Raw genomic sequence first — 14,485 nt, forward strand, 5'->3', positions numbered from 1 at the left:
CTAAAAACTTGGACATATATGTTGAAAGGTACATCATCTTTTACACACAAAAAAGATATCTGACGTTTGCAAGTTTCACGATCCATCAGTTGTGAGTAACTGGTTTCTTTGGGGTTCAAATTAAATCAATTGTGATTGGGCGTGTAACCCATATATATTTAGCCAGTCTTCAGTAGTCTTCTGTTTTACACAACCATCAACCTTTCTATCGTGTCTTTTAAAACTTCCAGCAATCCGGTATTCCTCAGAAAGGTGTAAGGAATTCGTAGACGATAAAAACATCTAATGTTAGTCGACCGATATTTATACCCGGATAAAAATAACCTTCTTGACGACTCCTCAGTTACCACAAACATTTCTTGGCAAAGAGTTCGTTCAACAGGCGTATGCATACATTCAACTTTTGTTAAACCTACATGTGAATTGAGTAAAGACATTTGAACACAATATCAGTGTGTGTGTGTGTGTGTGTGTGTGTGTGTGTGTGTGTGTGTGTGTGTGTGTGTGCGTGTGTGTGTGTGCGTGTGCGTGCGTGCGTGCGTGCGTGTGTGTGTGTGTGTGTGTGTGTGTGTGTGTGTGTATATGTCTGTCTGTGTCTGTTGGTCTGTTTGTCTCTGACTAGGTGTGTTTTTCGGTGCTCTTTTGTTGTTGTTTTGCATTTTGGTCCGTTGATTTGCTTTATTTATTTGTATGATTGTCGCTTCTGCTGCTGTTTTCCCTTCAGTATTCCTTAGTGTGCTCCTCATTACGTAGATAGAGAATACTACACGGCTTCCTGTTTCATACCACATTTACATGAGTTGCTTTTGTTTTTGAATATTGAACTGGTTTCGCTCGTATTACAATATTTCAAAAAAGCAACTCAAGTAAATCTGGTACGACACAGCAAGCCATTTTGTATTCTCTACGAGAGTAATCACTTTTGCATGGTTTGCTTTGGTACGACACAGCAAGCCATTTTGTATTCTCTACGAGAGTAATCACTTTTGCATGATTTGCTTTAATTTGTGTGTACAAAGAGGATACGTACTGGATTTCCCCACGCCTCACGTTTATGTGCATGCTTTTAACATCCAGTTTTAGTCGGCTGTGTGTGCAACAAGTAATTCAATACATGCACCCCTTCTTAGTTCTAGTCGTATGATGACACAGCAAAGGGTGTGTGTGTGTGTGTGTGATCGCTTTAGTTCTAGGCGCGTTATAAGTTGTGTACACGTTGCTGTTTTTGTGCAAAGGTACAAGTCCCTTTGAAACGTGGCTGTAAGTATTTTTGTGTCTCAATCTGTGTGTGTATGTGTGTGTGTGTGTGTGTGTGTGTGTGTGTGTGTGTGTGTGTGTGTGTGTGTGTGTGTGTGTCCCAGATAGGCATTACCTTTGAACTGCCGTGTCCTTTAATTTCAAGGCACGTTTTCCTAACTCCTGTTACACTATTTTGTACTCAGTGTTAGCAATACGTGTGACCGTTTCCTGTTCTAAGTCCAAAACAAAACGGGTAACAGAAGCATGTTCCAAGTCGAGGTATGTAATTAGTAATACGTGTGACATATTCCAAGTCCATATCATCGTGTCTGTGTGCTGTTGACATTTCAAGGGTCATACCGCGATTAAACAACTTTTCTCTATACTATACTGGTCCCTCCTTTAATTTGACTCCGACTATGTGTCGACCAGGCCGCCTTTCCTCGGAAATGTGTAGCTGAGAGCAAGTATACAGGCCATACAAAACAAATGCCGCTATACAGGCCGTACAAAACAAATGCCGCTATAAAGGCCGTACAAAACAACTGTCGCTATACAGGCCATACAATACAACTGTCGCTATACAGGCCGTACAATACAACTGTCGCTATACAGGCCGTACAATACAACTGTCGCTATACAGGCCGTACAATTAAACTGTTGCTATACAGGCTATTCAATACAACTGTCGCTATACAGGCCGTTCAATTCAACTGTCGCTATAAAGGCCATACAAAACAAATGTCGCTATACAGGCTGTACATTACAACTGTCGCTATACAGACCGTACATTACAACTGTCGCTATACAGGCCGTACATTACAACTGTCGCTATACAGGCCGTACAAAACAACTGTCGCTATACAGGCCGTACAAAACAACTGTCGCTATACAGGCCGTACAAAACAACTGTCGTTATACAGGCCGTACATTACAACTGTCGCTATACAGGCCATACAATACAACTGTTGCTATACAGGCCATACAATACAACTGTTGCTATACAGGCCATACAATACAACTGTCGCTTTACAGGCCGTACAATACAACTGTCGCTTTACAGGCCATACAATACAACTGTCGCTATACAGGCCCTACAATTCAACTGTCGCTATACAGGCCATACAATACAACTGTCGCTATACAGGCCATACAATACAACTGTCCCTATACAGGCCGTACAATTGAACTGTCGCTATACAGGCCGTACAATACAACTGTCGCTATACAGGCCGTACAATTCAACTGTCGCTATACAGAGCATACAATACAACTGTCGCTATACAGGCCATACAATACAACTGTCGCTATACAGGCCATACAAAACAACTGTCCCTATACAGGCCGTACAATTGAACTGTCGCTATACAGGCCGTACAATACAACTGTCGCTATACAGGCCGTACAATTCAACTGTCGCTATACAGAGCATACAATACAACTGTCGCTATACAGGCCGTACAAAACAACTGTCGCTATACAGGCCGTACAATACAACTGTCGCTTTGCAGGCCGTACAACACAACTATACAATACAACTGTCGCTATACAGGCCATACAATACAACTGTCGCTATACAGGCCGTACAATGCAACTGTCGCTTTACAGGCCATACAATTCAACTGTCGCTATACAGACCATACAATACAACTGTCGCTATACAGATCATACAATACAACTGTTGCTATACAGACCATACAATACAACTGTCGCTATACAGACCATACAATACAACTGTCGCTATACAGGCCGTACAACACAACTGTCGCTATACAGACCGGCATACAATACAACTGTCGCTATACAGGCCGTACAATTCAACTGTCGCTATACAGACCGGCATACAATACAACTGTCGCTATACAGGCCGTACAATTCAACTGTCGCTATACAGACCATGCAATACAACTGTCGCTATACAGGCCATACAATATAACTGTCGCTATACAGGCCATACAATTCAACTGTTGCTATACAGACCATACAATACAACTGTCGCTATACAGGCCGTACAATTCAACTGTCGCTAAACAGACCATACAATACAACTGCCGATCTAGCGGTACTGTTACCCTGGTTGAAATAGCGTCCTTGTCGACGGCTAAGTTACAAGAAACAATCCTAAATATAGAAGTCATTCTACACGCTTGTGCAAATATTTTACTGTTAAAGAACCCGTTAAAGGTATATATGCGACAGGCTTACTTAGCCTTAGGATCAAAACTGAATCGCACATGATATTGTGTCATTTGACTTGATGCGTGTGTGTGTGGGGGGGGGGGGGGGAGGGGGGGTTGCGCGCGCGCGCGCGCACGTGTGTGTGTGTGTGTGTGTGTGTGCGTGTGTGTGTGTGTGTCCATCTCCCACCTCTCTCTCTCTCTCTCTCTCTCTCTCTCTCTCTCTCTCTCTCTCTCTCTCTCTCTCTCTCTCTCTCTCGGGCGGGGACGTAGCTCAGTTCGGAGCGCGCTGGCTTTGTAGCCAGTTGGCCAGCGTGGGTTCGAGTTCGGCGAGAGATTTATTTCTCGGAGTCAACTTTGTGCAGACTCTCTTTGGTGTCCAAACACCCCCGTGTGCACACATGCGCACGAAAAAGATCCCACGTTCACAGCGAAAGTCTCAGGGCTTGGAAAACACGAAGACACGCATGCGTCATCTCTCGTCTCTGATTATCATGATCGTATTTCGATACTTTGACGAGACAAACCCAATGCTGGTGTGTCGAAGAAGACAGCCACAGCGGGCTTGTTCGAATCAAAGTATCACACCATATCTTCAGCGTATATAGACCAGTTGGTCTAAGAGGACGTTAAACCCTAATAGTCAGTCAGTCTCTCTCTCTCTCTCTCTCTCTCTCTCTCTCTCTCTCTCTCTCTCTCTCTCTCTCTCTCTCTCTCTCTTTATGTGTGTAAGTCTGTGACACTGCTTACCTATCTGTCTGCTTCATTGATTTTGTGTTTGTATGAGTGTCCTAACCTATCGGGTGTGTTGACTTTTACTGGTAAGTCCGTAGATTTTACCCTGGCGAAAAACCTAACAATACAAGGTCACGTGCAGTTGTTTTCAGACGTTTATGTGAGTATAAGATCAAATAAAATCTAATCTATCTAAATTCACTCCGTTAGTTCAATCAAGAAAAATGCAGTGAGACATGATAACGTAGATTTAATTGGATTTGATTAGCGAACGAGAAGAATAAGATTTGATTTGCTTTAATTTGGTCTCGTACATTTATATGTTTGAGCAAACCCTTCTATTGGTATATATAAAAATATATAAGAAAAGTTGCGACCAAATTTGTCTACAAACCATGCTTCTGCAAAACGCAGACATGTGCACTTCACTGACTAACTGTCAGACATTACGGAATATTCCATTTATAAAACGTATGAGCGACTTCAATTAAAATATTACGTTCTAGTTGTCACTCTTCTTCAATTGTCAATAGATAGGTTGCTTTTTTTTCTTGATTTATTTAAGGGAAAACTCTGTTACTGCATCTAGTACTTGCTAAAATCAGTCCTAATCCTTTCTAAAAAAAAAATCTGTTTCAGTCAAAACTGTAAGGGCAGCAGAAGATTTCTGCATCAACAAAATTGATGCAGACTCCAAAATCATAGCTAGCAAGGATAAACTCGACTGCAATTAACCTTACAGTTGTGAATTCACCCACAGCTGTGAGCAGAATCTCAAGTACTTGTAATACACAGGTACTTGCCACTGAGGTTTTCACGCGGGATAAATTGATAACTTTGTTATTACAATGTCTCAGAATCAATTGTCTCTCGTCCTATTCAATTTTGAACAATGGACAACATAAATGCAAATCTTATTTTCGCTTCCTATTTCCCTTTTTATATTTAGTCAAGTTTTGATTTTAAATTGAAGGTATTCTATACTAGCCATTACACGCAACATCGTCTGGAGTGAACAATATCAAACTACGAAATGGCTATTGGTGGCAACGACGCTGAGTCTGCAATATGTGCTGTGTGCTGGGAAATCTACCGTGACCCAAGGTTCCTGCCGTGCCATCACACGTTCTGTGCCCAGTGTATCACTGACGTCGCTAACCGTCACACGGGGGGTACCTTCCCCTGTCCCTCCTGTCGCGAGCCCACCTCTCTGCCTGAAGGGGGAGTGGCCGCCCTGCAGGCAAACTTTTACATCAAGAAACAGTCAGAGAGTAATAAGGAGATGTGTAAAATCCACAAGAAGAAAGAGCTGGAGTTTTACTGTGTCAGGTGTCAAGAGGCCATCTGTATCAACTGTAAGATGACCAAACACGAGCAGCACCAGACAGAAGACCTTCACACAGCCATCCAACAGAAACACAAAAATCTACTCACTGACAAGTCTCGCCTGCAGAAAGCAGAGGAAGATCTCAGGGAAAGACTGAAGACAACGAGAGCAGAGCGGCAGGCCGTGCTGGACAAGAAGGCGGCAGTGAAGAAAAACATACGTGACCGCCACGCCGTCATGGTGGCCGCTGCCGACAAGTTTAGAGATGAGGCCCTGGACTCGCTTCGTTCTGTCAGCACAGACATTGACAGCGACATTGCCCAGATCCTGGAACAGCAAGAAGGCGACATGGAGAAGCTCCTGGACATTCAGCGACAAGTTGAACGTGCCTGTACCAGCGGAAAAGCGAGAGATGTCATCTCTGTTGTCCAAGAGATGAGGACAGGACGCGGTAGTGAGCAGGCTGTCAAAAAGCTGACGTCACAGGGGTTAAAAACCGTATATCGACCTGTTCTATGCTTCAAGATCACAGGTGACGTAATGCTGCAGACGACACGTGACTTCATGGGCACGGTGACCAAGATGGAGATGGAGGTTGAAGCGTCTGAGGTGAGGATGTTGAAGCGGTTCCCGTGTGGGCAGGAGTCTGACATTGAGGTCTTTTCTCTCAGTCATGATGACGATGACCCGCCTGTTGTGTGGGTGTCGTATGAACGGCGCCAATTGAAAGAACCCAGCCAGCAAGACATTAGCGGCCGATAATCGGCCGAACACCCTTCAAAAAGTCGGGCCGGTGACGTCAAAACATACGACGCGGGTGTTGGCCCGACTAACTTTTGCAAAGAGGCAACGATGCGGCCGATAGGCGGCCGAACACCTGCACTATGGCGGCACGCATCCGGTCCGATGTTAATCGGCCCGATGACTTGTTTGACCTGCGGTCCGACACCTTATGCCGAGATCGGGAAGATATCGATTTCAGCGGGAAGACATCGGGACGATGTCGGCATAAGGTGTCGGGCCGCAGGTCCAACAAGCCATCGGGCCGATTAACATCGGACCGGATGCGTGCCGCCATAGTACAGGTGTTCGGCCGCCTGTCGGCCGCCTCGTTGCCTCTTTGCAAAAGTTAGTCGGGCCAACACCCGCGTCGTATCTTTTGACGTCACCTGCCCGACTTTTTGAAGGGTGTTCGGCCGACTATCGGCCGCTAATGTCTTGCTGGCTGGGTGCAGCTACAGATACAGCAGTATGTACCACCACCACCACCACCCCCCCCAAGTGTAACAGTGCAAAATTCACTTACAGCTACAGCTACAGCAGTATAACCCCCCCTCCCCCCAGTGTTACAGTGGAAAACAAACCTACAGATACAGCAGTGTGTACAACCCCCCCCCCCCCCCAGTGTAACAGTGCAAAACAAATCACCAGCTAGAGATACAGCAGTATGTAGAACCCCCCGCCCCTACCGCCCTCACTGTAACAGTACAAAACACACCTACAGCTACAGATACAGCCGTATACACCCCCCCCCCCCCTCAGTATTACAGTATAAAACACACATACAGCAACAGATTCAGCAGTATATACAACCCCCCAAGTGTAACAGTGCAAAATTCACTTACAGCTACAGCTACAGCAGTATATACACCTCCCCTCCCCCTTAGTAACAGTGCAAAACACACCTACAGCTACAGCAGTATGTACAACCCCCAACACCCCCCCCCCCACCACTGTAACAGTACAAAACTCATTTACAGCTACAGATTCAGAATTATGTACATCCCCCTCCCCCCGCTGCCACCACTGTAACAGTACCAAACATACCTACAGCTTCAGATACAGCAGTATGTACAACACTAAACCGCCTTCCCCCGTGTAGAGTGCAAAACACACCTAGACCTACAGATACAGCAGTATGTACAACCCCCCCCCCCACCCCCTGTGTGCAAAACACACCTACAGTTACATATACAGCAGTATGTTCAACCCCCCCCTCCCCGCCTACTGTAACAGTACATAACACACCTACAGCTACATCAGTATGTACAAACCCCCCCCCCCCCCCCCCCAAGTGTAACAGTACAAAACACGCCTACAGCTACAGATAGATCAGTATGTACACCCCACCCCCCCCCCCCCCCCAAGTGTTACAATGCAATACCTACAGCTACAGATACATCAGTATGTACACCCCACCCCCCAAGTGTAACAGTGCAAACCACACTTACAGCTACAGATTCAGCAGTATGTACTCCACCCCCACAACTTTTCTTCGCGCCTGCGGTTCTGAGGCGGTAGCACCTTTAGAAGCAGACGAAATGTTTGTCGTGCTCATCCAAACCAATGGCTAAAACATTGGATAGTGTTCGTGTGTTGCACCACACTTTGAATTGTTGGGTGTGACGAAAACTCGTGGTGACGATTTTAAACCATGTTGGGTCACGCATGGTCCAATCTTACATGGTCCAATCTTACATGGTCCAACCTTACATGGTCCAACCTTACATGGTCCAATCTTACATGGTCCAATATTACATGGTCCAATAATATATATATATGGACCATGTAAGATTGGACCATGTAAGGTTGGACCATGTAAGGTTGGACCATGTAAGATTGGACCATGTAATATTGGACCATGTAAGATTGGACCATGTAAGGTTGGACCATTCAAGATTGGACCATATAAGATTGGACCATGTATGGTTGGACCATGTAAGGTTGGACCATGTAAGATTGGACCAATCTTACATGGTCCAATATTACATGGTCCAACCTTACATGGTCCAATCTTACATGGTCCAATATTACATGGTCCAACCTTACATGGTCCAATCTTACATGGTCCAATATTACATGGTCCAATATTACATGGTCCAATAATATATATATGGACCATGTAAGATTGGACCATGTAAGATTGGACCATGTAAGATTGGACCATGTAAGATTGGACCATGTAATATTGGACCATGTAAGATTGGCCCATGTAAGGTTGGACCATGTAATATTGGACCATGTAAGATTGGACCATGTAAGATTGGACCATGCAAGGTTGGACCATGTAAGATTGGACCATGTAAGATTGGACCATGTAAGGTTGGACCATGTATGGTTGGACCATGTAAGGTTGGACCATGTAAGGTTGGACCATGTAAGGTTGGACCATGCAAGATTGGACCATGCAAGATTGGACCATGCAAGATTGGACCATGTAAGATTGGACCATGTAAGGTTGGACCATGTAAGGTTGGACCATGTAAGATTGGACCATGTAAGGTTGGACCATGTAAGGTTGGACCATGTAAGATTGGACCATGCAAGATTGGACCATGCAAGATTGGACCATGTAAGGTTGGACCATGTAAGATTGGACCATGTAAGATTGGACCATGTAGGTTTGGACCATGTAAGGTTGGACCATGTAAGATTGGACCATGTAAGATTGGTGTGCATCAGTGCAAAACACACCACCAGCTACAGATAGATCAGTATGTACCCCCCCCCCCCCCCAAGTGTTACAACGCAATACACACACCTACAGCTACATATACATCAGTATACATACACCCCACCCCCCAAGTGTAACAGTGCAAACCACACTTAAAGCTACAGATTCAGCAGTATCATGAGTATGTACTCCACCCCCCCCCCCCCCCCCCCACTGTACAGGACAAAACACCTACATCTACATCTACAGATACAGCAGTATGTACTCCCCCCCCCCCCCCCCCCACTGTATAACAGCAAAACTAACATTAAAGAAAAAAAACCAAAATCACTTACTCGCTGGATCCGTCGGTTGTCCTCGAGTTGACGTTAACAGCTTGTAGGTTTCCATCCGTCCTTGGCTACACAATTTTAACTTGTCAACTATCACCGCCACCACGTGGCACTGGGACCAGCACTCAGATTGAGATCCCGAGGCGACATTCGTCTCGGATAACATATCATCAATGTGCTGTCCAACATTCGCAAGAATGTCTCTTCTTTCGATATTAACTTGAACTAAGAAAACAAATAAACTTCGCTCACGCGGGAAAGTAGCAGCTAGCCGGCCATGTTCACACTCAATCTTGTTTGTACCGTAAGGAAAGCTATTAGAGTATTTCAAGTATATATGATGGCGTATTTTTAAAATGTAAAACTCATGGTTTGAGCTCATGCTGTATTTGATTGCAAATATACAAACAAAACTTACAATTAATTATCCTACTCCTATGTGAAAAAGTCAACAAATATGAATAATTTAGTTTCGCATTTGCAGAGTCATGTCACGCCGTTCCCGACGCTTGAACAGGGGACGTAACAAATGCTAAAATAATGATAATAAATTCAAGTTGTTATCTCCCGTAACTCTGCATATTTTTATCGACAGCAACATTGCGTCGGGCCGATGTCGGGGTTTATTACGTACATTTGCCGAGTTTTACACACAGTCAAAACGATATCGGCGCGACAACGGACGTCGACACACGACATTTGACGACGTCACCCGACTGAAATCGTCAGTCGGCCGACGAAAGCTTGCTAGCTGGGAACACGCTCCCGTGGAACTTTACAGTGAGGATGGGAAGATCAAGCAAAACGCTGTAAAGGTCGGTAAAATGTCATCCAAAAGACATGCCAAAGGAAAGTGTATGAGCCCAGCCCCTCGGGCAGGCTGCATAGGCACATTCTGAAAATCACTGACCACAGCACACTTCAGACTGGACAACGACTTGTCAGGAGAGGCAGACATTGTCACGGTGATATCTACATATCCATTTCAGGCAGAACAGAAAACATATTTCAACGTCAACGTGGGAGCCCATCGTGCATTCGACGTGGACGACACGGAGCAGTTCTTCGTGGTGGTGGAAGAGCCCCAGCTCCCCGACGTGTCCCAGCTAGCAAGCTTTCGTCGGCCGACTGACGATTTCAGTCGGGTGACGTCGTCAAATGTCGTGTGTCGACGTCCGTTGTCGCGCCGATATCGTTTTGACTGTGTGTAAAACTCAGCAAATGTACGTAATAAACCCCGACATCGGCCCGACGCAATGTTGCTGTCGATAAAAATATGCAGAGTTACGGGAGATAACAACTTGAATTTATTATCATTATTTTAGCATTTGTTACGTCCCCTGTTCAAGCGTCGGGAACGGCGTGACATGACTCTGCAAATGCGAAACTAAATTATTCATATTTGTTGACTTTTTCACATAGGAGTAGGATAATTAATTGTAAGTTTTGTTTGTATATTTGCAATCAAATACAGCATGAGCTCAAACCATGAGTTTTACATTTTAAAAATACGCCATCATATATACTTGAAATACTCTAATAGCTTTCCTTACGGTACAAACAAGATTGAGTGTGAACATGGCCGGCTAGCTGCTACTTTCCCGCGTGAGCGAAGTTTATTTGTTTTCTTAGTTCAAGTTAATATCAAAAGAAGAGACATTCTTGCGAATGTTGGACAGCACATTGATGATATGTTATCCGAGACGAATGTCGCCTCGGGATCTCAATCTGAGTGCTGGTCCCAGTGCCACGTGGTGGCGGTGATAGTTGAAAAGTTAAAATTGTGGAGCCAAGGACGGATGGAAACCTACAGGTGTGTTGAAGCTGTTAACGTCAACTCGAGGACAACCGACGGATCCAGCGAGTAAGTGATTTTGGTTTTTTTTTCTTTAATGTTAGTTTTGCTGTTATACAGTGGGGGGGGGGGGGGGGGGGGAGTACATACTGCTGTATCTGTAGATGTAGATGTAGGTGTTTTGTCCTGTACAGTGGGGGGGGGGGGGGGGGGTGGAGCACATACTCATGATACTGCTGAATCTGTAGCTTTAAGTGTGGTTTGCACTGTTACACTTGAGGGGTGGGGTGTATGTATACTGATGTATCTGTAGCTGTAGGTGTGTGTATTGCATTGTAACACTTGGGGGGGGGGGGGGGTTCATACTGATCTATCTGTAGCTGGTGGTGTGTTTTGCACTGATGCACACCAATCTTACATGGTCCAATCTTACATGGTCCAACCTTACATGGTCCAAACCTACATGGTCCAATCTTACATGGTCCAATCTTACATGGTCCAACCTTACATGGTCCAATCTTGCATAGTCCAATCTTGCATGGTCCAATCTTACATGGTCCAACCTTACATGGTCCAATCTTACATGGTCCAATCTTACATGGTCCAACCTTACATGGTCCAATCTTGCATGGTCCAATCTTACATGGTCCAATCTTGCATGGTCCAATCTTGCATGGTCCAATCTTGCATGGTCCAACCTTACATGGTCCAACCTTACATGGTCCAACCTTACATGGTCCAATCTTACATGGTCCAACCATACATGGTCCAACCTTACATGGTCCAATCTTACATGGTCCAATCTTACATGGTCCAACCTTGCATGGTCCAATCTTACATGGTCCAATCTTACATGGTCCAATATTACATGGTCCAACCTTACATGGGCCAATCTTACATGGTCCAATATTACATGGTCCAATCTTACATGGTCCAATCTTACATGGTCCAATCTTACATGGTCCATATATATATTATTGGACCATGTAATATTGGACCATGTAAGATTGGACCATGTAAGATTGGACCATGTAAGGTTGGACCATGTAATATTGGACCATGTAAGATTGGACCATGTAAGGTTGGACCATGTAATATTGGACCATGTAAGATTGGTCCAATCTTACATGGTCCAACCTTACATGGTCCAACCATACATGGTCCAATCTTACATGGTCCAATCTTGCATGGTCCAACCTTACATGGTCCAACCTTACATGGTCCAACCTTACATGGTCCAATCTTACATGGTCCAACCTTACATGGTCCAACCTTACATGGTCCAATCTTACATGGTCCATATATATATATTATTGGACCATGTAATATTGGACCATGTAAGATTGGACCATGTAAGGTTGGACCATGTAAGGTTGGACCATGTAAGATTGGACCATGTAAGATTGGACCATGCGTGACCCAACATGGTTTAAAATCGTCACCACGAGTTTTCGTCACACCCAACAATTCAAAGTGTGGTGCAACACACGAACACTATCCAATGTTTTAGCCATTGGTTTGGATGAGCACGACAAACATTTCGTCTGCTTCTAAAGGTGCTATCGCCTCAGAACCGCAGGCGCGAAGAAAAGTTCGCAGGGATTTCCCGATTGCATAACCGGAAACGAAAGGGATCGCTACGAACTAAGTTTCGTTGGTCAATCTAAAGCTCGCTAATAAGCACCATTGTACTTCCTATGTCTTGAATTAACAGCTTTGTGTTGCATGACCTTGGATGACCTTGACCTTGGGTCAAGGTCACATGTATTTTGGTAGGAAAAATGTGTAAAGCAGTTCTTAGTGTATGATGTCATTGCTAGGTTTAGTTATTTGACCTTGACCCTGAAGGCCAAGGTCATGTAAAGGTCAAGGTCAAGCATGTGAGTCGTATGGGCTTTGCCCTTCTTGTTTATACTGCTGTAGCTGTACGGGGAGGGGGGGTATACTGCTGTAGCTGTTAGTGATTTTTGCACTGTTACACGGGGGGGGGGGGGGGGGGGGTGGAGTACATACTGCTGAATCTGTAGCTGTAAGTGTGGTTTGCACTGTTACACTTGGGGGGTGGGGTGTACATATTGATGTATCTGTAGCTGTAGGTATTGCATTGTAACACTTGGGGGGGGGGGGGGTGTACATACTGATCTATCTGTAGCTGTAGGCGTGTTTTTTACTGTTACACTTGGGGGGGGGGGGGGCGGTTTGTACATACTGATGTAGCTGTAGGTGTGTTATGTACAGTAGGCGGGGAGGGGGGGGGGGTTGAACATACTGCTGTATATGTAGCTGTAGGTGTGTTTTGCACACAGGGGGTGGGGGGGTGGGGGGGGGGGGGTTGTACATACTGCTGTATCTGTAGGTCTAGGTGTGTTTTGCACTCTACACGGGGGAAGGCGGTTGAGTGTTGTACATACTGCTGTATCTGAAGCTGTAGGTATGTTTGGTACTGTTACAGTGGTGGCAGCGCGGGGGGAGGGGGATGTACATAATTCTGAATCTGTAGCTGTAAATGAGTTTTGTACTGTTACAGTGGTGGGGGAGGGGGGTTGTACATACTGCTGTAGCTGTAGGTGTGTTTTGCACTGTTACTAAGGGGGAGGGGAGGTGTACATACTGCTGTAGCTGTAGCTGTAAGTAATTTGTGCACTGTTACACTTGGGGGGTTGTATATACTGCTGAATCTGTTGCTGTAGGTGTGTTTTATACTGTAATACTGAGGGGGGGGGTGTATACGGCTGTATCTGTAGCTGTAGGTGTGTTTTGTACTGTTACAGTGAGGGCGGTAGGGGCGGGGGGTTCTACATACTGCTGTATCTCTAGCTGGTGATTTGTTTTGCACTGTTACACTGGGGGGGGGGGGGGGTTGTACACACTGCTGTATCTGTAGGTTTGTTTTCCACTGTAACACTGGGGGGGAGGGGGGGTTATACTGCTGTAGCTGTAGCTGTAAGTGAATTTTGCACTGTTACACTTGGGGGGGGGGGGGGGTGGTGGTGGTACATACTGCTGTATCTGTAGCTGCACCCAGCCAGCAAGACATTAGCGGCCGATAGTCGGCCGAACACCCTTCAAAAAGTCGGGCAGGTGACGTCAAAAGATACGACGCGGGTGTTGGCCCGACTAACTTTTGCAAAGAGGCAACGAGGCGGCCGACAGGCGGCCGAACACCTGTACTATGGCGGCACGCATCCGGTCCGATGTTAATCGGCCCGATGGCTTGTTGGACCTGCGGCCCGACACCTTATGCCGACATCGTCCCGATGTCTTCCCGCTGAAATCGATATCTTCCCGATGTCGGCATAAGGTGTCGGACCGCAGGTCAAACAAGTCATCGGGCCGATTAACATCGGACCGGATGCGTGCCGCCATAGTGCAGGTGTTCGGCCGCCTATCGGCCGCATCGTTGCCTCTTTGCAAAAGTTAGTCGGG

The 14,485-nt window shown here is 45.6% G+C and overlaps 1 protein-coding gene across 1 annotated transcript; it reads left to right on the forward strand.

Annotated features, from left to right (window-relative positions):
• The first annotated feature begins 632 nt into the window (after positions 1-632).
• LOC138977227 (tripartite motif-containing protein 3-like) lies at positions 633-6,240 on the forward strand. The gene is made up of 2 exons (XM_070350132.1): positions 633-1,260; positions 5,125-6,240. The coding sequence occupies exon 2, from the start codon at positions 5,185-5,187 to the stop codon at positions 6,238-6,240; it is 1,056 nt and encodes a 351-aa protein (XP_070206233.1). The 5' UTR covers positions 633-1,260; positions 5,125-5,184.
• The last annotated feature ends 8,245 nt before the right edge of the window (positions 6,241-14,485 follow it).

This window comes from Littorina saxatilis, linkage group LG9 (assembly GCF_037325665.1).
Source record: "Littorina saxatilis isolate snail1 linkage group LG9, US_GU_Lsax_2.0, whole genome shotgun sequence".
Lineage (NCBI taxonomy): Eukaryota > Metazoa > Mollusca > Gastropoda > Littorinimorpha > Littorinidae > Littorina > Littorina saxatilis.